The sequence below is a fragment of the Nicotiana sylvestris genome, chromosome 4, assembly GCF_000393655.2.
Source record: "Nicotiana sylvestris chromosome 4, ASM39365v2, whole genome shotgun sequence".
In the NCBI taxonomy this organism is placed as follows: domain Eukaryota; kingdom Viridiplantae; phylum Streptophyta; class Magnoliopsida; order Solanales; family Solanaceae; genus Nicotiana; species Nicotiana sylvestris.
Genome location: NC_091060.1, coordinates 30010717 through 30037445, shown reverse-complemented (window position 1 = coordinate 30037445; position 26729 = coordinate 30010717). Strand labels below are relative to the sequence as shown.

The following is a 26729-nucleotide window of genomic DNA, read 5'->3' as shown; positions in this document are numbered from 1 at the left end:
AAAATGAAATAAAATACCAGTAATGGAGGGAGATCAAATCTAACTTAAATCAAACGCGACAGGGGAGACAGAAATTAACCTGGATGTTCAGAATTTTAATTAATTCTAGAAGCGAGAACAAGAAATTCCAGCGACGAGGAACTGAAGTGAATCGCAAACAAGAACAAGAACAAGAACAGGAACCCGAACGGCAAATGAACTTCAACTCCGACGAACTTAAACCAACCTCAATCAAAGTCTATATTTGAAGCAAAATCGAGAAAAAAATGAATTAAGATCTTTAATATGTTTCTGATTTTCTGAGTGGGAAATAAAACTTGAAAGAAACTCAAACTCTTTTTTTTTGAATTTTTGAAAGAAGAAAACTGGAAAGTCCAAAAAAAAAAACTCCCAAAGAAAGAACCCTAGTTTTTTCGATCTCTTCTCCAAATCCGAAATTTCTGTCCAAACTCCCCCCAAATTCTTCTGATTTCTCTCTTTTATAGTTCGAAATCGAACAAATGGAGGGTCTAGATTCACAGTGATTCAATCTACGGCCTCCACTTATTTGATTCCAACTTAAAGAGCAAGAAAATGCGTCAACGATGATGAGATTCGTTGGGATTTTGCTACGTGGAAGATGAAACGAAGGGAAGGGGGACCATAGGGGGCTAGTGATTACGTGGATGGGATTTTCCGGTGGGTCTGGAGGTGTTGTAGCGGTGGCAGAGGCGGGAGATGGGGGTGGCGCCGTTTGGGTGGTCTCTTGATTTATTAGGGTTAGGTTTTAGTGTAAGATTATGTATATATATGCTCTAGGGAAGGGATTGTGGCTGTTGGATCAAGTAAGGATAAATGGCTGAGATTGAGTGTGGAAAGTGGGGTGGGTCGTGGGTTGAAAGCGGGTTAGGGGTATTGGGTTGGTCTGGGTTGTTTGGGGCGGGTTTGGAGGAGTGGACTGCTAATTTGGGCTACCACTTGGGCTAAAATTATCTTTAAAAAATGGCCCTTTGGTTTTACATGGCTAAAGATGTTGATTTCTTTTCTAAAACAATATACTATAAAATTGTAAAATCATTACTAATTAATCAAAACAAACTATATTATGACATGAAGCTATTTTTGGTATTTTTAAAATTATACTAAAATAAAAATGAATATAAATAGATTAAAATCCTAGTAGAGTTAAAGTAATATATTATAATAATACTAAAATCCTTAAACAAAAATAATTATAATACTGGTAATACTAATAGAAATGTATAACAATACGAATATTAAAAGTACCTATATATGTATGTGTATATATATATATATATATATATATATATATATATATAAAATTTAATATAAACTCAAATATATGTGTATAAAATATTGGAATAGCTTGAACAATCGACGGGTCAAAAATTAGATGTCTAAACTCAATGAACTATATAATATGTGATCTATATTAATTTGTTACTCAGTTTATAAATATATCTCATTCTCCATAAGTTTTATGTAAACAAGTCAATATTCAGGTAAACTCCAACTTGGCTAACGAACTGTGAATCATGTTAGAAATAAAACCATGTTAGAAATATCTTAATAAAGAACATTGAAGAAATCCCTGTTTATACAGATGAGCATAAGAGTTACTACCTTTCTCTGTTTTATCTTCAGAAGGATACATTTAATATAAAGGAACAAAATTTACACCATCATATTAAAGCACCTTTACAAATAGCATCTTAAGAAAGCACCTTTTGGAAACAGTTGCATTAGCCAAAAACCAGGAAACTTATAAATAAATTACAATAAAGAAAACATATACAGATGTGTTCTGAATGAAGTTCAAGATCAAGAGCCAGCAAAATCAACAATTAAACACAAAGGGAAAACGCGTAGCTGCTTATAAGCCTATAAGAACAACCACGTCAATCACAAACAAGTTGGAATCAGCTATATGAATTCTCATTGTACAGGTCGCTCCATTTTATTAACCCCATCCCAGTCCAATGTTATGAAAATGCTTCTAGACCTATGGCTCGCCAAAATTGCAAACAACACTTCTTGCTTAGGACATGGATTTGTAACAAAACTGAACTCCACAGAGCTAAGGCCTCACTCAAACTGTATGATACACTCATTTTCACGGTGACATATCCGCTAGTAATTTGGCCCCAAAAGATCCAGTAGGAAGGTCCGATAATCGCCAGAAGTCTCCGAATAAACAGCATCATTCAGACATTTCTTGTATTTCTTTCGGTACTCTGCTTTTATATACTGCATATCAATCTCAGCTCGTGTTATTATTATTCTAATAAGCGTTGCATCATTTGTTCCCAAGCCCTTCATAGCCTTGTGCAATTGCTGAATGCAGTAAACATAGTTTATGTTATATAAAGTAGTGCTTTGAGCATATATTCTCCAATTGAACATGTATAAGATCAAGTCAATACTGGTTTTACTACGTTAAACACAATATAGAACTACTAATCCAAAAACTGAGTTCACAAAAATCAATATCATGATAGGCACTACTACCTTTGCTTTTGTGAATTTCGTGAGGACATTAGAGAATTAGACAATACCTTTGCAAAGTATCTTGCTGGATTCTTAGCACATCGCAAGATAGTCAAGAGTGCAAATCTAAAGAGCCCTGAGGTTTCACTTTTTACAGCCTGCAATATCAGGTATATATCCAATAGTTAACTAACTATCATAAAGGTTAATTAAGTCGATAAGAGATTTACCTTTTTCAATTTGTTCTTATACTTGCTTTGATAAGCATAACTAACAGCAGCCAAATGTGCACTGCTGCTTTCACAAAAGATGCGTATAAAAGTCTTCTCATCAGTTCCCCATCTCTTCTCCCCAGCTTTATAAAGAGCTTTAGCATCACGTTCTGCCAAAACACTGTCAACTTCTGGTCCTTCGTAGCGTATTGTACGTACATATGATAGAAGCAACTATAAATATAAAGAAAAGATACCAATATATCAATTTCTTCTTTTGAGAAATCCCAGCATTATGGATTGATGACTTAGTTTAAATTGTAGACAACAAAAGGAGGTAGATCCACAACTACTACGTCTCATTCCCAAATTAACTGTTGCACTCTACTTAGATTTTAAGCCCACTGGTCCAATATTCAATAATCCGTCTCACAATACAAATTAGCATTTCCTAAAGTGGGAGATTCGCTAAATTATATACCTGCACCGACATATAAATCTGTAACCAGCCTAAAAAAGGCTCCTGGCAACACCTAATCTAATGCAAGTGTACCAACAATTACTTCCATCATAGCGTCAAAGGCACAAGGAAAATTTATCAGGGCAATCTCCAGTGTTAAGCAAACATTCACATCTTCAAAAGATATCAGAGTAGGAATTCCCAGCCTTAATATTAGCTAATAAGATCACACAGGCATTTCAACTTAAGGCTAGATGTTTATGGACAGAAAGGAATCAAAGATGCTTTGATGGTATTTCAACTGCCAGATGTCAACTTAAGGCTGGATGTTTAGTTTTCATTTTTAGTTGGGTTAACCATACCCCTGTCTATAATCCTGACCTCTTTTTGGAATTTATCAGCTCCATAATCCTCTGAGCTCCCAACCAAGAGGTTGTGAGTTCGAGTTTCCCCAAGAGAAAGGTGAGAAGTTCTTGGAGGGAAGAATGCCGGGGGTCTATTTGGAAATAGCCTCTCTACCCCAGGGTAGGGGTAAGGTCTGTGTACACACTACCCTCTCCAGACCCCACTAAGTGGGATTATACTGGGTTGTTGTTGTTGTTGAATAATCCTCTGATTGTTTTTGTCTACATTATGAGCTGATACTTTTCCTATTTTGTAATTCTGCATCCGCTGGATACTTTTGTTATTAATATAACAATTACTTCATCAAAGAAAAGATCACACAGGCATCTTGAATATGTCAGAGCAATAAGAGGTGAAGGAAAGAACATAACTGGAGAAACTGACTCTTTCTATATTCTTCTCTAATGCATAATGGATGGTGTACACCACTAAGAAAATACAAGATAAAGGAAAATACACACAGGAACAACTGAAATATCCAAAACGGATACGACAAGAAAGGATGTTCTGCAGCCCACACATTGACCTCAATTCCCAAGTGACAGCACCGGTGACTACAGGTGCCCTAAAACAAAAGGCCGCAGGGGTGGAGCTACATGGTCCGAAAGGCTTCAATTGAATACCTTTCTCCGAAAATTATACTGCACAAATAGGGTAAAAAGAAATTTTTCTCTACGTGTATAAATTGTTAGATCCGATTTACATAAGTAAAGCTTCTAGTGCTGTGAGAAAGGTGGCTCAAATATGCTTTAGGTTGCAGGTTTGAAACTCAGGGGTGCCATTGTCGCATTTTTATACCCCCTTATTAAAAATCTTGGATTCACCTATGTTGCTCGGAATCTCCGAAAATGTGGCTGGGTGCGTGTCGGATCCTCCAAAAGTAGTGCATTTTTGAAGGATTGGACATGGGTGCGGCAACATTTTGGAGAGTCCACGCAACATAGGGATTCACTATTACTGAAAGGTGTAGGATATAATTATATGAGTCAGTTAAGAATCCCCTGATCTCTAGGATAATGCCCTCTCGAAAACTTTTATTGCCCATACAGAATCATATGCATGTTTTGGACTTCAGAAGCTTGTAATTGTAGAATAGCAAATTTACGCTTCCGCATTAATTTTCTCTTTTATTCATCAACTCCAAAGTTGTTACCAGACAAAGTTGTCTACTTTTAGATGACCCAAAATCTTTCTCTTTCATGTATTCGTCATTGTTTAACAAGGAACAAAGAAGAACTTAGAGCGAGAATTATCTTGTGCATCTTCAAATGCAAAGGAAAATCAGTATACCTTTTTGTGATCATCAGATGCCCATGACTCGATATCTTTCTCAAGGTAGACACCGTACATGGTATAATAGATTTGTTTGAAATATTGTATCTGGGAAGGAGTCCGGGAGCATATTACTTCGGTAGCAGCTCTGAGATCACCACTCAAAGCCTTCCTGACAATAGTGGCATCCCTTCCTGCTGGATCATGCATCCATAGCAAGAATGCTCTCTGAAATCATTAATCCAAATGATACAGTAAATCAAAATACAAGACAACTTGACAGAGAAATTTAGTGTAAAAAATTTTCACACTATCAGTGTATTACTGTATTTAACATGTAGCAGGTATTCACCATATTTTTCAGGCCCACTATTATGGACGATTACATGTAGTTATCTTGTAAGTGACCTGTAAAATTTCTTTTACACTATCAGTGTATAGAAGTTAAACTTGATGTCAATACCTTGGTGTCACCACTAAGCTCTTTGGATAAGCGATTATTAAGCTCTTCGGAATAAATAACTCTGTATTCCTGTTGAATGAGAGCACGTTGAGTTGCATCACGATGAGCAAGGATGTTAATGACTGATCCAGTATCTCACCCAAATCCTGGTATTAAAAAAAAAAAGAAATAGTTCCTTGAGGTACAAATGAATTAGCAGTACAGATCAGTTAATGAGTACTACTACTAATCCACATATTCTAATCAACTAAAACTCGGCAGGTGAATAATTTTTATCTATTATCATGGTTAGTTTGTTAAAGCAGTACAACGTCGTATAAGCAAATACTATATTGGGATTCATCAAAGTCTAATAAGCAATATGCTGTATAATATATTTGTCTGAGCCGATATAGATAAGTTCATTCGAAGTCCATCCATGTGATACCAGAACCTCAGTATGATTTCCTCTCATGAACTCATAGGACTAGTCTGAAGCCACAGATGAAATTCTTATCACTACGTGACCAGGTCTCCAGCATGAAATAGACACTCAAAAAGAAAATTGTATAGAGCAGTGAAGTTGAGGGTAGTAGAAAAATTAACAAAGAAATGAAGCTCTACAGAAAGGTGAGTGGTTTAATTGTGTCACAGTGTCAAGATTCACTTGCCAATATATAGTTTAACCTCAAGGCTCAATGCAATGGAAGACCAATGGTTCCATCGACACAAAGTTTCTCACAACACCCAATAGAAGGTTCTTTTTTTTACCATGAAATCAGTAAACTTTTTTGGGTGTTTAAATTGAAAAATAAGTAGTTCCCACCAAGACAAGAATGATAATTAAAATGGCATCAAGAGCTTGATGAAGCCAAGAATCATACTAGCTCAACTTCCACTGGTGATGGAAATTCCTTCTTGAAAAACAGTAGGACTTCCTTGGGCGTATTATGGTTTTCCACAGAGGGGGTGGATCGAACCTAGCTTTGAAAGACAACTCTTTCGTTGGAACTCGGCTAGATAGCATGGCGTAAAGTGTACTCTTTCTAGTTGGGGGTGGAATGTGCCTGAACTCCAATCGTGATTCCAGCCCAGAATCACTTCACTCTTTATTCTTGCAAATAATAATGAAAAGAAGAGGTCCCTTTTGGTGGTTCAAGACAGAAATGTGAGCGGGGATATTTAGCTATTTAGCTATATGAGTTGAGCTTAAAGAAAAAAATGATCATTTTACCGCGCACCCCAACTTGTTTAGGACTAAGGCATAGTTGTTGTGTTGTAGCCTTAGAAGGGGGAATTTGCCCAAAAATTGGATGCAGCTCAAGACATTGTTGGCTACCGGCAGCTGATTCAAGTGCCTCCCCGAACCGTGCGACCCTTTGTGGAGAAGGCAAAATACATTAGCTACCATACGCCTGCATCGGAATTCAGAGATACCTGGATTCAGAAGGCCTACTTCATGCTAATGCTTGTCTGTTTGGACTCTTTGACAGCCATTGCTGACATTCATGATGCTCTGTCTGACTAATGCCTACAACTCTAAGCAGGACAAGCACAGTAATGAATGAGAAGTCTCTCACATTCAGATTGTAACAGGAATAGGACATAACTTGAGCTGTACACAGATGGAGTACAAGCGATCCATTCTGACTGCTGAAATCATGTCTACCTCGAAATGTCATTATGAAGCATCTTGAAATTTAACGAACAGCAATTGCAAGTCCACATTGATCAACACAATGTGCTCAGCTCTTCTTCTAAGAATATAGTAGCTGATAGTTTAGTTAATTCTTTGATCAAACATCCTAAAATAATATAGATGGCCTCATTGTCCGAGTGAGATCTGTCACCAGAGATAAAGGTATGGACAGTGTCTCCTACATATAACCAACTGCAACCAGCAGTTTTCTTGACCTCTTTTCCTCTCATCATTTTCATTACCCTTCCCATCTCATTCCATTTCCCCTCCGAGGCATAGATACCAGCCAACTGCGCATATCTAGACCCATTCTCTCCTTCAATTTGCAATAGCTTATCCTCTGCAGCTTTTGCAAGTTCAGCACTTCTGTTCATTTTGCAAGCATTTAGAAATGCACCCAGAATTACAACATCTGGTTCTACAGGCAACTTTTCCATTAATCTTACAGCCTTCTCAAGTTGATTTGCCCTTCCATACAAGTCGATCATACTCGCATAGTGGTCAGTTTCAGGTGATATTTTGTAATCTCTGGTCATGGAAAAGAAATAATTTTCTCCCATTTTTACTAATCCACGGTGCCGGCAAACTGATAGAAGGGCAAGGAAAGTGACTGCATCAGGTTGGAAACCTCGCTCTGTCATCTGACTAAAAAGCTGAATAGCTTCATTTTCATACCCATGGAGAGCATAACCAGCTATCATGCTATTGTAAAGCATAGAATCTCTATCAACAGCCAATTGAAAAACCCTCTGTGCATATGTTGCATTACCACATTTTGAGTACATATCAACCAAAGAATTTGCCAACTTAGCATCCATTTCAGTCCCAGTTCTCAGTATACAGGCATGTATTTGCTTCCCATAATTAAAGGTCGCATGTACGGTGCATGCACCAAGCAGGTTTATAAAAATCAGTTCATCAGGAACAGTTTCCCCCTCTGTCATTAACTCTCTGAAAAGCTGAAAAGCATCTTCACATTGATGAGCTTTCACGTATCCAGATATTATAGCAGTCCATACAACATGATTCTTCTCAGGCAATGAGTCAAAAAGCCTTCTTGCTTCTATAATTTTACCGATTCCTGAATATCCTAAAATCAATGGTGTGACGGCGAAAGGGTTCTCTTTCTGAGTAGTTGTACAAACAGAATATGCATAATTCAAGAGACCACACTTACAATAAAGATTAATAATACTACTGCTAATAAATGGATGCAAACTCATTCCTTCCTTCAAAATCCAAGCATGAATCTCCTTCCCAAGTTTCAAATTCTTCACGCCAGAACAAGCACTTATAACACTTGAAAAACTGTGTTCATTCCATACAAACCCCTCCTCCATCATGCTCCTGAACAACTTGATGGCTTCCTCTTCATACCCATTTTGTGCAAAACCCGAAATCATTGTGTTCCAAGAAACTTCATCATTCAATTCCAGCCTACACGAAAACACTTCCCGGGCCATTTCCAACTCACCTTCTCTAAAGCAAGCTGCCACCATTGCATTCTTGGAAACCGTGTCAACGGCCCCAACGTCAGATCCATCAAAGATCCTCCAAGCATCTCTGAAACACCCACATTTTGAATACATAACAATCAAAGAACTCAGTGCATACCTACTTAAACTATTCCCACTCTTCAACATATACGAATGCAATAGCCTACCATATGACAAAAGATTCAACTTTGTTACCAAACCAAGCATGGTAGTCAAGGCATATTCAGATAATTTGTCCTCATATTGCATTTCGACAAATAATCGAACTGCTTGATCCTGAAATCCTTCACAATTCACATAACCAGACAGCATTGTATTGTACGTGACACAATCCTTAAAGGGAGCAGCTCTAAAAAGTGTTCTCGCTTGAGTAAAGTTTTGATCTTTAACAAAAGCATTTATAATAGCATTCCAGGTGAAAACGTTTCTTTCAGGCATATCATCGAACACCTTTTGGACTTCTTGAATAAGAGAATGCTTTGAGTACATGTGAATAAGGTAGTTTGCGTCAATGATTCTTGGGGTTAGACCGGATTTAATGATAAGGGTTTGAAACTTGGCGCAGTCGAGGAGTGATTTCATTGTGACCTTTTGACTGTTGTTGGAGTATATACATTTAGCAGGCTACTATATTGATACAGTAATGAGTTGGGTCATGTTTCAGACTCCTATTCTATTCTATTCTATTCTATTACTATGGAGTATGGACATTGATCTCATAGATTTTGAGCTCGTATTGCAATACGAGCGCGGATGCTTGAGGAAAAGCCCAACATTACGAGACATCGTAAAAATAGCACGGTATAGCCAGTTTTCAGACTGGTCATTCAAAAATAACCGGCGTTTACGAACAATAACAACAACATCTCAGTATAATCTCACAAGTGGGGTCTGGGGAGGCTAATATGTACACAGACCTTACCCCTACCCCGAGGGGCAGAGAGGCTGTTTCCAGGAGACCCTCGGCTCAAGAGAGCAACAAGAGACGATATATTAGTACTATCAATACACTCATAATAAAATAACATAAAATACATAACATAAAATAACAGCAATATAAGAAATATAGGAAATACGAAAAGGATGGAAAGTATACTAATATCCAACAGATAAAACCCTGCATCAGTAGCTGATCAGTAGCATCCTAAGACTAACTCCTAACTGGCTAGTCTCACTCTAGTGCGTTGTAGAAATATTCACAACTTCCCCCTAACCTACAACCTTAATGCTCGACCTCCATAATTCTCTGTCAAGGGTCATGTCCTCAGTAATCCTAAGTCGTGTCATGTCCTGCCTGATCACCTCTCCTCAATACTTCTTAAGTCTCCCTCTACCTCTCCTCGTGCCCACCACAGTCAGTCGCTCACACCTCCTCACTGGTGCATCAGTGCTCCTCCTCTGAATGTGCCCGAACCGTCTGAGTCTTGCTTCCCGCATCTTGTCCTCTATGGGGGCCACGCCCACCTTATCTCGAATATCTTCATTCATAATCCTATCCATCCTTGTATGCCCGCACATCCATCTCAGCATCCTGATTTCTGCTACTTTCATCTTCTGGATGTGTGAGTTCTTAACCGGCCAACACTCGGTCTCATACAACATAGCAGGCCTAACCACTGCTCTATAAAACTTATCTTTTAGTAACGGTGGAACTTTCTTATCACACAAGACTCCCGTCGCTAACCTCCACGTCATCCACCCCACCCTTATACGGTGTGTGACATCCTCGTCGATCTCCCCGATCCCCTGAATAACTGACCCAAGGTACTTGAAACTACCCCTCTTAGGGATGACTTGAGAGTCAAGCCTCACTTCCATTCCTGCTTCCGTCGCTCGGCCCCAAATTTGCACTCGAGGTATTCCGTCTTCGTCCTGCTCAACTTGAAACCTTTAGACTCAAGGGCATGTCTCCAACCCTCTAGCCTTTCGTTGACGTCGCGTCGTGTCTCGTCAATTAGGACTATATCATCAGCAAATAGCATGCACCATGGTTTGGGGTCGAGCCAGCGTTTACGAAGTCAATGAAAAATAGCCACTATTTTGCTGCAACAGAGACCCGGTCCAGCATAATATACTGGAGTTCGGTGCACATGTGTATGAACTCCAACATATTATGCTGGACCGGTATACTTTGCTGACTCCAGTATAATATACTGGAGACTGGAGCACCGGTGCTCCAAACTCCAGTATATTATACTGGACAATTATACTTGCTGGAACTCCAGTATATTATGCTGGAACTCCATCATATTATGCTGGAGTTCCAACATACTTATCCTGGAACTCCAGTATAATATGCTGGAGTTCAAGCATACTTTTGCTGGAACTCCAGTATAATATACTGGCGTATTTTTCGGGTTTTGAATAGTGTTTTTGCTCAGATTTATCTTTACATGAAAAGTGATTAAATTTTGATTACTTTTGAAACTGTGCTATTTTTGAACGACCAGTTGTAAATTTGGCTATTTTTGAATTTCACCCCGAGACATCTGATGTAGTGTCAAGTTATTGCTCTTAGCCCGTTTTGAAGTGGGATTTCTTTTTTAAAAAAAAAAAACAAGTGGGATTTAAGCAATATATTAATAAGTAATTTGTTTTAGCTCATCAGTGTAATTTAATTTTTTATATCATGTTATTTACTAGTATTTGTTTTAGGCTACTAATTAATATAATTAAATGACCTTTTAAGTCTGATTGTATAAATACTTTTTATACTGTCAGTAAACAAAACATAAATTTCTTTGAAATGTACCATTAAATAGGGGCGGAGGCACTGTTATAGTTATGCGTTTGGCAATTGACATAATCCAATAGCTTTGATAATTGTATTTATGTTAGTAAATTTATTTAATATGTATAGATAATCTATTCAAAACATAATAAGCAAAATGGATTATAGTCTAGCTAGAACTGAGACAGAACTATGATTTAAAATTTATGGTCGGAATGTTCACTGAATTCATAATTAGTTTTAGTTACTAGATTTATAATTAAATATTTATATATATTTAATAAAATTTTTAATTCAAATACTATGTCTAAGCAAAAGTTACTGGGTTCATCCAAACCCGTAAATTATACTCTAGCTCCGTTTCTCATCCAAAACTCATAAATTAAAATTTTAAATCTAAGCAAAAGCAACTAGTTCATCTGAATCCGTAAATTATACTCTTAACTTGCCATTAAACTTCTTGCTTAGGATAAAACAAATGCCCCGTAACAGGTATGGCAACCAAAATAATAAAAACTCTTTCATTATAATATATCAGTACAACCAAATTCAAAAAACTCTTGAGATTATGTTAATATCTAAATTTTCTAGCTACCTCTAATCTCCTCCCCTATACCCCTAAACATTCCTATAGTAATTCACGCAAGAAATAAATTAAATACGTAAGAACTATATATATAGGCTTGGCTATGTAATTCTTTAACTAGCAACTGGTGTTTCCTTTATTAGCAATGTAATATGTATGAGTCAAAATCTGACCATAAGTGATCGTCCTCAAGAGGAATGATAAGGGGTCGGCCCGGCCGTAATCATGCCCACGGGGCGAGATAGCAAAAGGCACCTCGGCCATCGCCAGGGTCGAACCATCACAAAGTATTCATCCCAGAACAAGTACCGTGTTCGAGTAGATGACGAAGAGTACATTCGTAAGAAAGCACGCCAGTCAAAGACCATTGGATAAAAGGGAAAGGAACTATATATACGAGGGGAATTCCTTAGAAAGGGGGGAGAACAGAAAAGGAGATAAGAAGAATCCCTTGTTTGTCGACAACTATCTCGCTTCCCCTTCTTTGCTCCCTTGTTCATGGTGCATCTCTACTCTGGATGTAAGCTCATCTCTCATGTTTGATGTATGATTGTCACATTAATAAATCTTATACATGCTTACTTCTTTATTTCGCACTTTATACGTTTGGATCTGAAATTAATTATGTTTGGCTAAGATTTACCTCCTTTATTATCGATAATTAGTTTGACAAAAGGATTTTAAACTTTTTGCCCAAATAATTTGGCGCCGTCTGTGGGGATTTCTTAACCAAATTTCTTAGTTTCCTTCAGATCTAAAACCAGCGAAATGTAACCACCCACTCGAAAGAGTGATAAATAAACCTCACATGCTAATCTAGATCAGGCTGCTACGTAAAAATAGAAGTTATAACCAACATCCCCACTTGATACATTCACCTTGTATATTAACACTCCTCTCAATGTGTTCCCACCCTTTGTGAGAGGACGACAACTTGTTGTGCGGTCCTTTGAAAGAATGGGCACATCCTGCCCTACTTTCACATTCCCTCACACATCGGATGGTCCTTGAACGAAGTATGACATGTCTCTCATGTTGTAGGTGCAAATTGAATAAGACTGGACCGGGACTCGATCTCAACACTGCAGCAAGTGAGGTGGGCCCAACCCGTGCAAAGCTTAGACGCTGCTAGAAAAAAGGAGCGGAACACGGTCGCCAAATCTAAAACCAACATTCCATCAGCCATTCAAACACCAGGCAGAGCAAACAACGCTACAACGCCACCCCCTTTTGCCGACCCGTTGGATCGAGATATGGAAAATTTCATTTTGGTTTACCCTCCGTTGTTGGTTTAAACAAGAACACGAGCGCCCACACGAGCAAGCGAGCAAAGGAGCATTCCAACTAGAAATAATGGAAGGAAAACTATTACCAAATAATTGAAATGCCGCCCGCCTCAAATATCTCAACTCATGAAAGAGGACACGCCTCAGGTCATACTCTTTTTCCCTCACCGGGATTTCGCCCCAATCGGGTCATCGGGGAAATTTCTAATGGGGCGACAAGGGGGACGTCTCGAAGTTCAAAGTATAATTCATCGCCCCGCCTACCGATGACCTCTCCAGGCCAAACGATGAAGGGACTAGATACATGGAAACTTCTCTCCCTCTCTCTCTCTCTCTCTCTATATATATATATATATATATATATATATATATATATATATATATATATATATATATATATGAAACGAACATGTACGACACTCTCCAGTGAGCGAAACATTGACATTTTATACTCCCAGGCATTGGGTTCCACAATGCAAGAAAAATTAAATGAACTGGGACTTACCCAGAAAATGCATCGTATTCTCCAACGCAAGCAAAACTAAGAAAACTGGGACTCACCCAGGAAACACAGAAGTTAAGCAAAATTGGGACTCCCCCGGAGAATGCCCAAAAATTCTCCAAAAAAAAAAACAAAACCGAGAACGCCAGGATCCACTCCGACATATTCATAGATAATATGATGACAAGTGGTTCTCCAAATGCTGACAATGAAACAATGGGTTAACATTTCGACCTTAGCTCGAAATAACACCCCTACGGCCAAGGGCCATCGCCAAAAAAATAATTCGACCTCGCTCGAATCACAACGGGTTTAACATTTCGACCTTAGCTCGAAATAACAACCCTACGGCCAAGGACCATCACCAAAAGAATAATTCGACCTCGCTTGAATCATAATGGGTTAACATTTCGACCTTAGCTCGAAATAACACCCCTACAACCAAGCGCCATCGCCAAAGAATAATTTGACCTCGCTCGAATCACAACGAGTTTAACATTTCGACATTAGCTCGAAATAATACCCACGCGGCCAAGGGCCATCGCCAAAAGAATAATTTGACCTCGCTCGAATCACAACAGGTTAACATTTTGACCTTAGCTCGAAATAACACCCATACGACCAAGGGCCATCGCCAAAAGAAAAAATTCAACCTCGATCAAATTACACGGATTAGCATTTCGGTTTTACCCAAAATAACGCCTCTGCGGCAATCGATCGTCATCAAGCAAAAACTTTTTATCTTCTCTCGAACGTGTCTGAATGAGTCAGAAATCAATTTCGCTCCAAGTACCAAGTTCGACCTCGTTCGAATACACATGAAAGGGTCGACTCACCTAAATCAACAACAGTTCAATTCCCCTCGAATGATTCAAGTCGAAACTGACTTCGTCCAAAATGACGAATTCGAATTCAGTCGCGTTTAAACCAAAGATGGTTCCGCCTAAGGCAACAAATCAAAAGTCGATCTCGCCCAAATATGCAAATCCAAAGAAACTCCATTCGGACTCACACGACGAGACCCTACTCGGTTCGATTAAAATCGGATTCCCTAGACGAGAAATCAGGGATTCTCCATACAAAAATCCGAAGGTCTAAGCTAAAATAAAAAATGTAAAGCAAGGGGAAGGGAGAGAAGTACAAAGGACGTACAACGACGAAACAACTTTTTTATTTATCTACCAGCACAACGACCGCACCTTACATATGGCTAAAACTAGCCCAATACGAAAAACAACAAAATATATATATATATATATAAGCAAAACAAAAAACATAGACTAAGGTAACAACTTTTCACTCGGTGCCATCGCCTCCATCCTCCCCATCATGTTCTCCACGAAACTCCCCCTCAGCATCGTCTTCGCCAGCCTCTGGTATCGCAAGGTCGTAGCCGCAGTTGACGTGGGCCTCTCGTGCCTTAGCCCAGGCTCCTTCATAAACAAATTCAGAAATATTGTCCGCCTCCCACAAACTCTTGTATATGTCTCATTGGGCCTTGGCATGAACCCAAAGCTCATGTAAGTGGCAAGGAACATCGGCAGAGGCAGATTCAACTTGGGCCAACAATTGCGCCTTTTCAGCCTCGAGAACAATGACCCGATCTCCCAAGTTCGAAGTTTCCCGGTCAATTTCGCCAATGCTCTCTTCGAGCCGAGCTTCCCTTAGCGTGGTCGTTGCCCTCTCAGATTCCTGTTCGGACTGGAGGATGTGGATAGTGTCCTCCAACGTCGTCGCCCTTGCCACAGCCGACGCCCGAGCATTCTCGGCACTCTCCAACTCAGACATTTTCCTCTCCAGCTCGGCCAATTTCCCCATCCACTCGGCACCCAAATCCTTCACTCTGGCGGCATTTTGATCAAGTTCAAACTGCAATGACAATACCTTCGCCTGAAGATGTTCACATTTTACAGCGACCCCCTTTCCCAACTCGAGTTCCCCATCATTCGCCTCAAGCTCACTATTCCTGTGAATGGACTGCATTAGCTCTTGATCCCTTTTCTCCATCTCCTCCCCGAGAGATTGATTAACGACGCCTGCCCTGAGCCGCTCATGCATCTCATGGCACTTGTTGCGGTAGTTCCCTCAGCCCTGGTAGCACTTTCGATCTCCAGCATGTAAGACTGAAAAGCCAAAAAAGTGAAGAGAAAAGAGTCGATACAGGCCAAGGCCGCCAAAACAAAAGGAACACGAAAAAGAAACAAAGAGGAGAAACTTACCCTCAGGCCCATAGCGGCCACTTCATGCATCAATTTGACGTCACTGATGTCCCGAAGAGCCTCACACTCAGCCTCGGAGCATTAAAGGTCAAATTGCAGCACCAAACCCTCCATGTCCCACAAAAGATTGAGCTTCGATGGAATCTCAAGTATACGGGAAGAAGCTCCCACTCTTACCACAGTACGGTTAAAGCCCTCTTCGAACATCCTGACATCATCAGGATCAAGATCGGATTCAGACTCGTAATCGTCAAGCACAACGCCTTTTCCCCTCTCCGCGGTCGAAGCCGTGGCAAGAGTTGACCTGGATGACGAAGGGCCGCCCACGACAGCAACGACAGCCTCAGAGCTCCGTCTCTCCGCCACAATATCATGTTGATCACTTACAATGGGAACAACCTCTGCCACCGGATTGACCTTTGTAACCGAGTTAGCACCATCACCGATTTTAGATACCGCCGCGGGCGAGGGGGGGTCGCCTCCCGAAGATGCCTCAACTGGAGGAGCCAATTCTAACTCCACTCGACATCTCTTCGACGGGCCTTTTTCATTGTCATCACGGGAAGATTCACCCGTTGAACAGATGGTAGAAGCCGGAGTCTCAGGTTGAGGAGTTTTCTCCGTGCGCATAACCCCGACCATAGGAACAGATTGTGTAGCAGATCTCGGTGCAGGCCGAGTAGCGGTCCTCAGAGCGGGTCATGCAGGAGGCACAGGTTGACGAAATGCAAGCGGAAGAGCCCTCGCCCTTCGCACTCTCCCTGCCAGCAAAGAAAGACGTTCATACAACGACGAGATCAAACCATAGAGCATGAAAATATATAGCATTTGCAGCGGGTCGACTCACCAGTAAGAGGCTTATGCCCATATCTCTCATAGAGGGCCACCCATTTACGAACCCCCATTATGGATAAGAATGGCATTCACCCACTCACAGATGTCATCGACTAGGGGGGAGACAATCTCTCGGTTGCGAAAGCAAAAGCATGTTAGCATCACCATCTAAAAATAAAATAATCGACCACCGCCTCAAGGGAAGATAAAATAAATAATAGAAAACTTACGGGCGAAGTTCCACGTCTCGGGGAACCCTGTTGGGTCCGCCACAAGGTGTTCGGTCCGCACGTAAAAGTAGTTTTCCCAGGAATGGCAATTAGCCTTATCGTCCATCTTGACCACCAAATTCTTTGTCCCTCGGGTGCGCATATGGATCATCGTGCCTCGAATTAGTTGGGGGGCAAACATATTGAGCATATGCCCCAAATTGACCCATCGGCCAGCGAGCTCTGCGTACTTGAGCAGCATGAGGAAGAGTTTGCACACGTAGGGCGAAAGTTGAGCTGGGCACACTTCGTAAAAACGGAAGAAGTCTATCACTAGAGAGAGGAGAGGAAGCGTATACCCGACAACAAAGGGGTACGCGTAGAATGCGCAATACCCCGGGCGATAAAAGTGAACATTATCCCTTCCCATCACCGGCACCATTTCAATATGGTTCGAAATTCCCAACCTGGCCTTGAGCGCCGCTATCGCCGCTTCATCCATGGTAGAGGGTGCAGGATCAGGTTCTTCTCTGGCAGGGCTGTTGAAATCGGTCTATAATTTCCCCGGACGAGGCAGTATCTCAGCCGTTGTTGGAACTCCCCCATCTACCGCCGGCTTCGCTCCCTTTTCAAGAACAGGCACGTCATTTTCCGGCACCGGAGCTTCGGCGGGCCTGTCATTCTTGGAAGAGGAACCAACCATTTACCTAAATTTGATCGGAATAAACCAGAGTGATGATGGAAAAGATAGGATGCTCACATCGAAACTCCGACGGAAGCAGAAATGTGAAGCCGAGAGTATGAAGTATTGAAGATGGAGATTTGCAAAATTCTCAGGTGAGTTGAAAAGTGTAACGATCAAGTGGTGGCTTCCCCTATTTATAGAGACACAAATGTTCTGAGCGGGAAACCCAAGAGCCGCCAATTAAAAAAAAAACTGAAAAGGCACGGGAAACGATATGGTGCCTGGGAAATGTGTGCCATAATGATGCACGATGGGAATTCACGACGTTTCGGATCGATGCAACGATTCGGTTCCGAACTGACGTAACGGTTCGATGACGCCACTGAAGCGTCACGTTATCACCATGCCTTAAGGGCCTCGTTCGACTCGTAATGTTTAGATTTTTCCTAACTTTTGAATCGATAAAATCCGTCCATTTAACTCGCCGAGAGGCGACCCCAACAGACGGAGGGACTAACTGTATGAGTCAAAATCTGACCATAAGTGGTCATCCTCAAGAGGGATGATAAGGGGTCGACGCGACCGTAATCATGCCCACGGGGCGAGATAGCAAAAAGCACTTCGGCCATCGCCGGAGTCGAACCATCAGAAAGCATTCATCCCAGATTCGAGTAGACGATGAAGGGTACATTCGTAAGAAAGCATGCTGGTCAAAGACCATTGGATAAAAGGGAAAGGAACTATATATATGGGGGGAATTCCTTAGAAAGAGGGGAGAATAGAAAAGGAGATAAGAAGAATCCCTTGTTTGTCGACAGCTATCTCGCTTCCCCTTCTTTGCTCCCTTGTTCATGGTGCATCTCTGCTCTGGATGTAAGCACATCTCTCATGTTTGATGTACGATTGCCATATTAATAAATCTTATACATGCTTACTCTTCTTTATTTCGCGCTTTATAAGTTTGGATATGAAATTAATTATATATGTTTGGCAAAGATTTACCTCCTTTATTATTGATAATTAGTTTGACAAAAGGATTTTAAACTTTGTGCCCAAACATAATAGTCTTGGCTTCTTTGAGGTAACAAATTGATTGAATACGTTCCCCTTACATTTTATGTATTTGACCCTATGCTCTCCTTCACAAAACATGCCCGATCAACATTTTCATATACATTCAAGCAGCAAATTATTTTGTGTCGTGTTTTTGCTTATGAATTGCATTAAAATATTATGGATATGTGGTGCATAATATAAACATATACTTAATCAATCAAAACACTCAAAACTAACTAATCACAAAATAATAAGGTGAAAAATCAATAAATTAATTACCCTTGAACGCTTTGTAAAGTTGCATGGCATCGTCACGAGGCGATGTTAAAACTGGAGGTATAATCAATGTAGCCATATGTATCTGTTAATTCTGTGCTACCGATCTCCCGTGAAGAAAACCAATACAGAATGGTTTCGCCTATTCAAAATTAATTAAGAAGAGATCGATGCCGCCTACTACTAAAATCTTGGTTTCTCTCTCTTTTTTTCTCTCCCTTCTTTTAGATATTTTTGATAGTAAATCAAAAAGAGAGAGAAAGGTATAACAGAGAGAAACATTGATCAGTAGAATATTGGAGACATGCAATGTAACGTAAGTGATCATTCAGAATAGAGTTAGAAAACTTTGCATGAATTAATTGTGCATGATTATGAATGGTACAACTACAAATGCGTGTGAGAAGTGGACGCTTTTGACGGTCGCTCACTCATCAAATGTTTTTGCATTGTGGCCTCTCTTCCATAATAAAAGATTGATGTCTTTTTTGGTGAAGTAGTAAATATTTTTTTTTCCTTAATAATAAATTTTAACTTCGAGCATTTTTACGCGAAACTTTTCAACGCAAATTCAAATTAATCTAACCACAAAATATGTATTGAATGGAGGAAAAAAAAAAGGCGATGTGGTTTACACCTAAAAAAGAAAATGTGCGATAGGAAATGTCGCAGTCCCATGTCTACCCTTAACATTAATATCTACCCTTCGGATACTGATCCATTTCGGTTTATATATCTTTAAAATTTTGTGTGTTCGGTTAAGCTTGTTATGAAAATATCTACTAAAAAATAGGACGGACAAATTTTGTAGTTAAACAGAAAAATTTATCGCTAATTCTATTTAGCGATGGATAGTAACAAATTATTAAAAAAATTTATTAGCTACGAGTGATTTAACGATGAAGTTAGTAACTAATCTCAATTTTTTTTGTATATATTATTGATAAATTTATAAACATATTTTCGGGTTTCTGTCATTTTGTATCTAAGGTTAACCAACTGACGCTCTGGTATAGGTTGGATCAATTATTTTATTAGAGAAAGAAAGAAAAGTTTTGGCAAGCAGACTTATAGCCTGTTTGGCCAAGCTTTTAAAATCTGCTTCTAAGTGTATTTTTCTTAAAAATATTTTTCAGAAAAGTGTTTTTAAGGAGAAGCTATATTTTTCTGCTTCTCAAAAACCGATTCTGTTTCTCCTTAAAAATACTTTTTTCCTTTTAAAAGTTTGGTCAAACATCTTAATTATTGGCCAAAAACACTTTTGGGCCAAAAAAAAAGCTTTGCCAAACATGCTATAAGGTTAGTAGTACTTAAATTTAATCTTTAAGAACCCATAATAATATTAGAAAGTCGTGGAGTGCATGCATAAACCTCTTGGCTAATTATCTAAAATAAGATATTTGCTTTTTTAATTTCATGAATAATTACTGAACTTTTTTCGATATAACAATAAAGCCACAAATATTTATTTTTATCATACTAGTTTTTGGCTACGCGCGTTGCACATGTACCCTGATAAATGAATATATAAAAATCCTAAATATATAAGATACAAAAATAATTTTTTATATTGTAAAATTAATTATTAAAAAAGAAAAACTATGGACATATTAACTTAGTTTAATTTGCATGGTGGTTCTGAGCAGTTAATTGTCTTAACCTAGATCATATGCTATAGTATATATTAACTCTGAGTAGTCTTTAATTTTTGGAGATTTTATAGTTGTGTATCTTGAAATTTGTTTGATCATCAATCCTTAAATATATTGCTCATGCACCGAGAGTCTATCTTATCATGAAACCATGTTCTTCTTCAAGTTTTGGTATCCACTATGTGAATAATTCTCTGAACATGTTTTAGTCATATCAAATTAGGTTTTTTCCCTCGCTTCAAATTCACGCAAGTGTGAATTCATCTTTCACAGAAGTCACTTCATAATTTTTATAATTTGTGAAAATCAAGATATTCAAATAAACTATATAAGTTAAATTTAAACTCCTCCACATCTAGATCAAATAAGCAACAATTTAATTTAATGAGTAAAATTTAAGTTGATTTTATAGTCCTAAAATTTATGAAAGTTACTTACAGTACGATTTTATCCAGTAATAAATATATTTTGGAAGGGTAAAAAAAGCGAACGACATATCGGTAAGGGCCTTCATACTTTTAATATAGTATAAATATAGATATAGATTAAAATAGTACCAAAACCTCAAGGTGACAAGTCATTTACTTTTAACTTTAATATAAAATTATTCAAAAGAAATGAAAAGATTGTCCTCAAACTCAGACAGACATCCAAAAAGTGATATTTCCCAATATTATATACTGTAGCACATAAAGTCTGATTTCTTAAAAAGAAGGCACGTGGGGTGCACTGATTAATTTAGAGGAAAAAAATAGTTACAAATACAGTTGCAAAGATCTATTACTGATCCAGATCTCTTCTCAACCTCTCTCTCTCAGCTTCAAACAAGTCAGCAAACATCCAGGTAACATCCTCGTTTTCAAATCCCATCTCCCAGGTTTGATATGTTGTTTAAAGTTTGTTATTTATGTTTGCCATTTTAGCTGATTGTGCTAAGGTTCTTGAAAATTTCAGATGTTGCGAGTAAAATGATGAATATGGTGCTTGTTTATGAGATTGATCAAGAATTTACTTGATTTGATGAATTGGGTTGTTTGGAACTGTCATAAATATGTTTGATTTTCTTTTAGATGTGTTTAATTTAATTCACCTACCAAGATTATTTGGATTATTGTCTGTCCCCACAGGTTAACAAATTAGCAGTCTTTAGAAGCACAAAGCATCCCGCGTTCATGCAGGTTCCGGGGAAAGGTCGCACCCCAAGGGGTGTGATGTAGGCACGCTACCCGTGGCTGATTCCACGGTTCAAACTTGTGACCTACAGGCAATAGTGGATCCACCTTTGGAGATATGGGTGCTGAAGCACCCATTGGCTTTGGCCTAATTATGTAATATATTCATAAATAATACCTAAAAATTTCAATAAATGACCATGAGCATCTACTATAATCATGTTTGGCCATCTAGAACTTAAACTAAAATCAGTGAAGCACCCACGACCTATAAATACTGGATCCGCCACTGCCTATAGGTCATACGAGACAACTTGATTGTTGCTTCATTGACTTAGACATTACTTCGGTGCTTTTAATCCTTCCAAATTAGCAGTCTTTATTTAACCAAAATTTGGGGTGAGGACTTGACAACAAGGGTGTATATACCATAACCATAATTAGTATGTTGTGCTTGATTTGGTGATTTTATTTTAGTTCTACCCTTGTTAATAAAGCTTTACCCTGCTACCATTAGTTAATGATCAAAGTCATTCTCATTTGTTTTTAGCTTCCAGAATCCTTTTCCCCACCCTACTCCCTTCAAAAGTTACCTAGAATAGAAAGCCTCGAGCGCGGCTACTGCTTTCTTCTCTCTAGTGATTAAGTGACAAACAAAGACTAGTTTCCAGCCATGTTGTTTTCTGATGATGTGCTATCTTGTGTATTCCGACATTTATTTCTTAAAAACTCTTTGCTGCTTGCAAGCACAATAGTATTTGTACAATGACCACTTTAAGACCAATTGAGTTATGTAATATGTTATCGCAAGGCAATCGTTGCAAGGGGGAACTCAAGTTCAGGGACTGTTATGTGTGGCATGAAACATTCTATCATGAACCCTTTACTTACCCCTGTAACACCCGTTGGTTCTTCTATTGTTTCAGCAATCTAACATGCTATTATCGATATTCATAAATCCCTTAATATTTCTGGAATTAATCCATGGGAAATTAAGAGTTCGTTCCCATTACCCATATGGGAGATTCGAGAGATCTGTAGCTTAAGATGATAGAAATAAATCCTGTCGTCTTTTTAAGTTAAAAATGGGGGCAGCCCGATGCACGAAGCATCCTGCATGAAGGTCCGGGATAGGAGTATGATATAGGTAACCTACATTTCCAAATAGCAACCCGAATCTGACGAGTTTCGTCTTACGTTCTGCATCTAGTGTGGCATAAAATAAATGGAAACCCAACATATAACAATAACATGGTGGCCGTGGTGAGGTACTTTCTCAACTATGCTAATTTGGATGTTTCGTAAATTTAGGACCCTGTACAGTGCATATCCATATTGGTTTCTTTTGCTACGTTCTCGTATGTCAAGTTAATTATTTTGGGCGTCCCCTGTTAAGCAGTGAACTCTTCAATATCTAAGCGTTAGATAAAATGCATAAAAGTTTCATTTTTTCTCTTACTCTAGCATTTTTTCAGCTCATACTTGTTTTCAATATTAATAAAAATGATCCTATAAGTGATGCAGAACAAAAGAAATCTGGTAGCTTTTCTTACGAGTAATACAAAATCTATCCTTTATTCCCTGCAGGTGTTTTACATAGGATGGCCTTGGTTACCACTGCTGAAGTTTGTGATGCAAACCCACAACTTATTGTGAGTGGTGAACTACGGGCACTGCAGCCAATCTTCAAAATATACGGCAGGCGCCAAGTCTTCTCTGGACCTGTTGTCACTTTGAAAGTATTTGAAGACAATGTTTTGGTTCGTGAGTTTCTCGAGGAGAAAGGTAATGGAAGAGTTCTTGTCGTTGACGGTGGTGGTAGTTTGAGATGTGCAATTTTGGGCGGCAACCCTGTGGTACAAGCTCAAAACAACGGATGGGCTGGAATCATAGTAAATGGATGTGTAAGAGATGTGGACGAAATCAATGGTTGTGATATCGGAGTAAGAGCTCTGGCGTCACATCCAATGAAAGCCAATAAGAAGGGTATTGGAGAGAAGCATGTTCCTATAATCATCGCCGGGACTAGAATCTGTGATGGTGAGTGGCTTTACGCAGATACTGATGGTATTTTGATTTCAAAAATGGAGCTATCTGTTTGAGAATGTCCCGATGCTAAATTAAGTATACATCAGTTGTGAAATTCTATTTCTATATAGCTTATGATGGGACCAGTGCTATATATGTATTGCAATTATGAGCTCTGTTAATCTTTTATCTTCTGTAAGTCAAACTCATTAGCACTGGAACACATTTAACTTAATTTTTCTCTTTTTTCCCTTAGACACTGTCTTTGCTAGTTGAACTGCAAATCTTGGAAAACTTGGCACTGAATAGTAGTCGATGAGTAGTTTCATAAGGAATCGTTAAAGTGATTTCTTCAAGGTAAAGATATTCTTAGCTTTGAGCTCAACGTGAAGTTGAACTTTAGTGGAGCAGGCGCGCGCAACGCTTAAGCTTGTACCTTTGTCCTGTTCTGTTTTCCTGGACTTAAGATTGAAACTTGGGACATCTCATGAGGTTATTTGGATGATGCTCTTCAGTGGCGAAGCCACATGGTCACAAGGCTTCGTCAAAAAATTGCACTGTGTATATTGGTAAAATATTACGTTTTAGAGGTATATAACACATATTGAACACCTTTTGTCGGGAATTTTTTTTTTCACTTCTTTCAAATTTGAATACCCTTGAGAAAATTCCTAGCTTCGCCACTGATGCCATTAGCATGTCATACTTGGCCTTGCATATATGTAATTATGATCTCTTGTGTGTGCTGGACTGCTGGTTAGTGGCATTTTATTCTTAAGATAGAGAATTTCTGCATTAACTGATAATTACTCTCAAGAACTGTTTAGAAAGTAGCAGAAGTTGTCAAATGCCAAATGCATTTCTTGGTTGACCTTATGATCATGATAATGGTTGAATGGTTGATGGAAAAAACCCGGCTGTCAGGGGCAGTTTGGTTTCTAGGCTCAAGTAACTCTGCCAACCGACCTGCATGTTCTCTTTGATGAACTAAATTTACCTAGAACCTATGTTGTTCAGACTTTCCAAAAATATCTCTGGGTAAATGTCGAATCCTCCAAAAGTCATACATTTTTGGAGGATCCAACACGAGGACGGTAGCATTTTTGAAAGTTCGCGCAACATAACCTAGACCCTAGAACTCCAGTAGATATGCAGGCATGCTGCAATTGATGACCTCTGACTTGTGCTATCTTCAGGTCAGCCTGAGCGACTCGTTTCATAATTTTTCCAATCTAATTAGGCAGAAAGCTATGGGCTTCTCGACAGTCCTGTTATGAGGAGAACTTCGGCCTCGTGCAATATAAGGGTCAATATATTTTGGAGAAACTACCAACTATGTTCATTTACAGGGATAAATTCAAAAATAGCTAGATTTATAACTGGTCATTCAAAAATAGCTCAGTTTCAAAAGTTAGTCACTTTTCATGTAAAGATAAATCTGAGTGAAAGCACTATTCAAAACCCGGAAAATACGCCAGTATATTATACTGAAGTTCCAGCATAAGTATGCTTGAACTCCAACATATTATACTGGAGTTCCAGGATAAGTATGCTGGAACTCCAGCATAATATGATGGAGTTACTGGAGTTTCAGCATAAGTACACTAGAACTCCAGCATAATATACTGGAGTTCCAGCAAGTATAATTGTCCAGTATAATATACTGGAGTCAACAAAGTATAGCCGGTCTAACATAATATACTGGAGTTCATACAAAGGTGCACCGAACTCCAGTATATTATGCTGGATCGGTCTCTGTTGCAGCAAAATAGTGACCATTTTTCATTGACTTCGTAAACGCTGGCTATTTTTGAATGACCAGTCTGAAAACTGGCTATACCGTGCTATTTTTACTCATTTATAGGGAGAAATTCAAAAATAGTCAGATTTACAACTAGTCGTTCAAAAATAGCTTAGTTTCAAAAGTAATCGAAATTTAGCCACTTTTCACGTAAAGATAAATCTGAGCGAAAACACTGTTCAAAACCCGAAAACTACGCCAGTATATTATGCTGGAGTTCCAGCATAAATATACTTGAACTCCAGCATATTATACTGGAGTTCCAGGATAAGTATGCTGGAACTCCAGCATAATATGATGGAGTTCCAGCATAAGTACACTAGAACTCCAGCATAATATATTGGAGTTCCAGCAAGTATACCAATCCAGCATAATATACTGGAGTTTGGAGCACCGGTGCTCCAGTCTCCAATATATTATACTAGAGCCATCAAAGTATACCGGTCCAGCATAATATGCTGGAGTTCATACACAGGTGCACCGAACTCCAATACATTATGCTGGACCGATCATTGTTGCAGATTGACTTGGTAAACACTGGCTATTTTTGAATAACCAGTATAAAAACTGGCTATACCGTGCTATTTTTACTCATTTATAAGTAGTTTATTACAAAAATTGGTCAATTCATAAAATATTAGTAATATTAGCCAATTAGCTATTTGTAGCCAAAAAAGATCAATTTTTTGTTTTCTTGGTGTTATTATAATAAATTGGATAAATCTTAAAGAGTTTGAATCTCAGTTTTGGGATGATTTGGTGGAGTTTTGAGGCGGTTTGAATTGAAAATTCGAAGTAGAAGATGAACATGAAGAAAAATGAGTCACACTGTGTATCATTTGTATATCACATGTGTATCATATTTGTATCAAATGTGTATCACATACCTACATGCGTGATACATGTGTAGCAGAAGAATTTTTTAAACTCGATTTTAACTACGAATTTTAATACCAAATCAATCGAAATTTCCTCCAATCTTCTTAAAATTGTGTATATTGACTCATCATCTTGCATCTAATGTTATTCACGCTTAAAAATATGGAAGGAGATCCTTTGCATGTGATTCTTTGAGAGATAACCTTATTTATTGAGGTTTTCAATTTTTATATGTGCTTGGCTAATTTTGGTAAGTCAATAATTAATGATTAGAGGTTGGTAAGTCAGGATTTACATGTGATATTTATGTAAGATTCCTTATATTTTGGTGTGAGCTCCA

General features: G+C 38.7%; 2 protein-coding genes across 4 annotated transcripts; one reads left to right on the top strand and one right to left on the bottom strand.

Moving 5' to 3' along the window:
- Nucleotides 1-5305: 5305 nt before the first annotated feature.
- Nucleotides 5306-9388, bottom strand: LOC104231496 (putative pentatricopeptide repeat-containing protein At3g18840). 3 transcript variants are annotated; one of them, XM_009784504.2, is made up of 2 exons: nt 6163-9388; nt 5306-5445 (listed from the first exon to the last, which is right to left on the bottom strand). In XM_009784504.2, exon 1 carries the CDS (start codon nt 9053-9055, stop codon nt 7010-7012), a length of 2046 nt encoding a protein of 681 aa, XP_009782806.1. In that variant the 5' UTR covers nt 9056-9388; the 3' UTR covers nt 5306-5445; nt 6163-7009. The 3 variants fall into 3 exon arrangements, with proteins under 3 accessions (XP_009782806.1, XP_070027978.1, XP_070027979.1); XM_070171877.1 differs by having other exon boundaries at nt 6513-9388; XM_070171878.1 differs by having other exon boundaries at nt 6520-9388.
- Nucleotides 9389-21153: 11765 nt separating this feature from the next.
- On the top strand, nt 21154-23964 carry LOC104231498 (putative 4-hydroxy-4-methyl-2-oxoglutarate aldolase 2). Its single transcript, XM_009784505.2, has 2 exons — nt 21154-21353; nt 23269-23964. Exon 2 carries the CDS (start codon nt 23283-23285, stop codon nt 23781-23783), a length of 501 nt encoding a protein of 166 aa, XP_009782807.1. The 5' UTR covers nt 21154-21353; nt 23269-23282; the 3' UTR covers nt 23784-23964.
- The last annotated feature ends 2765 nt before the right edge of the window (nt 23965-26729 follow it).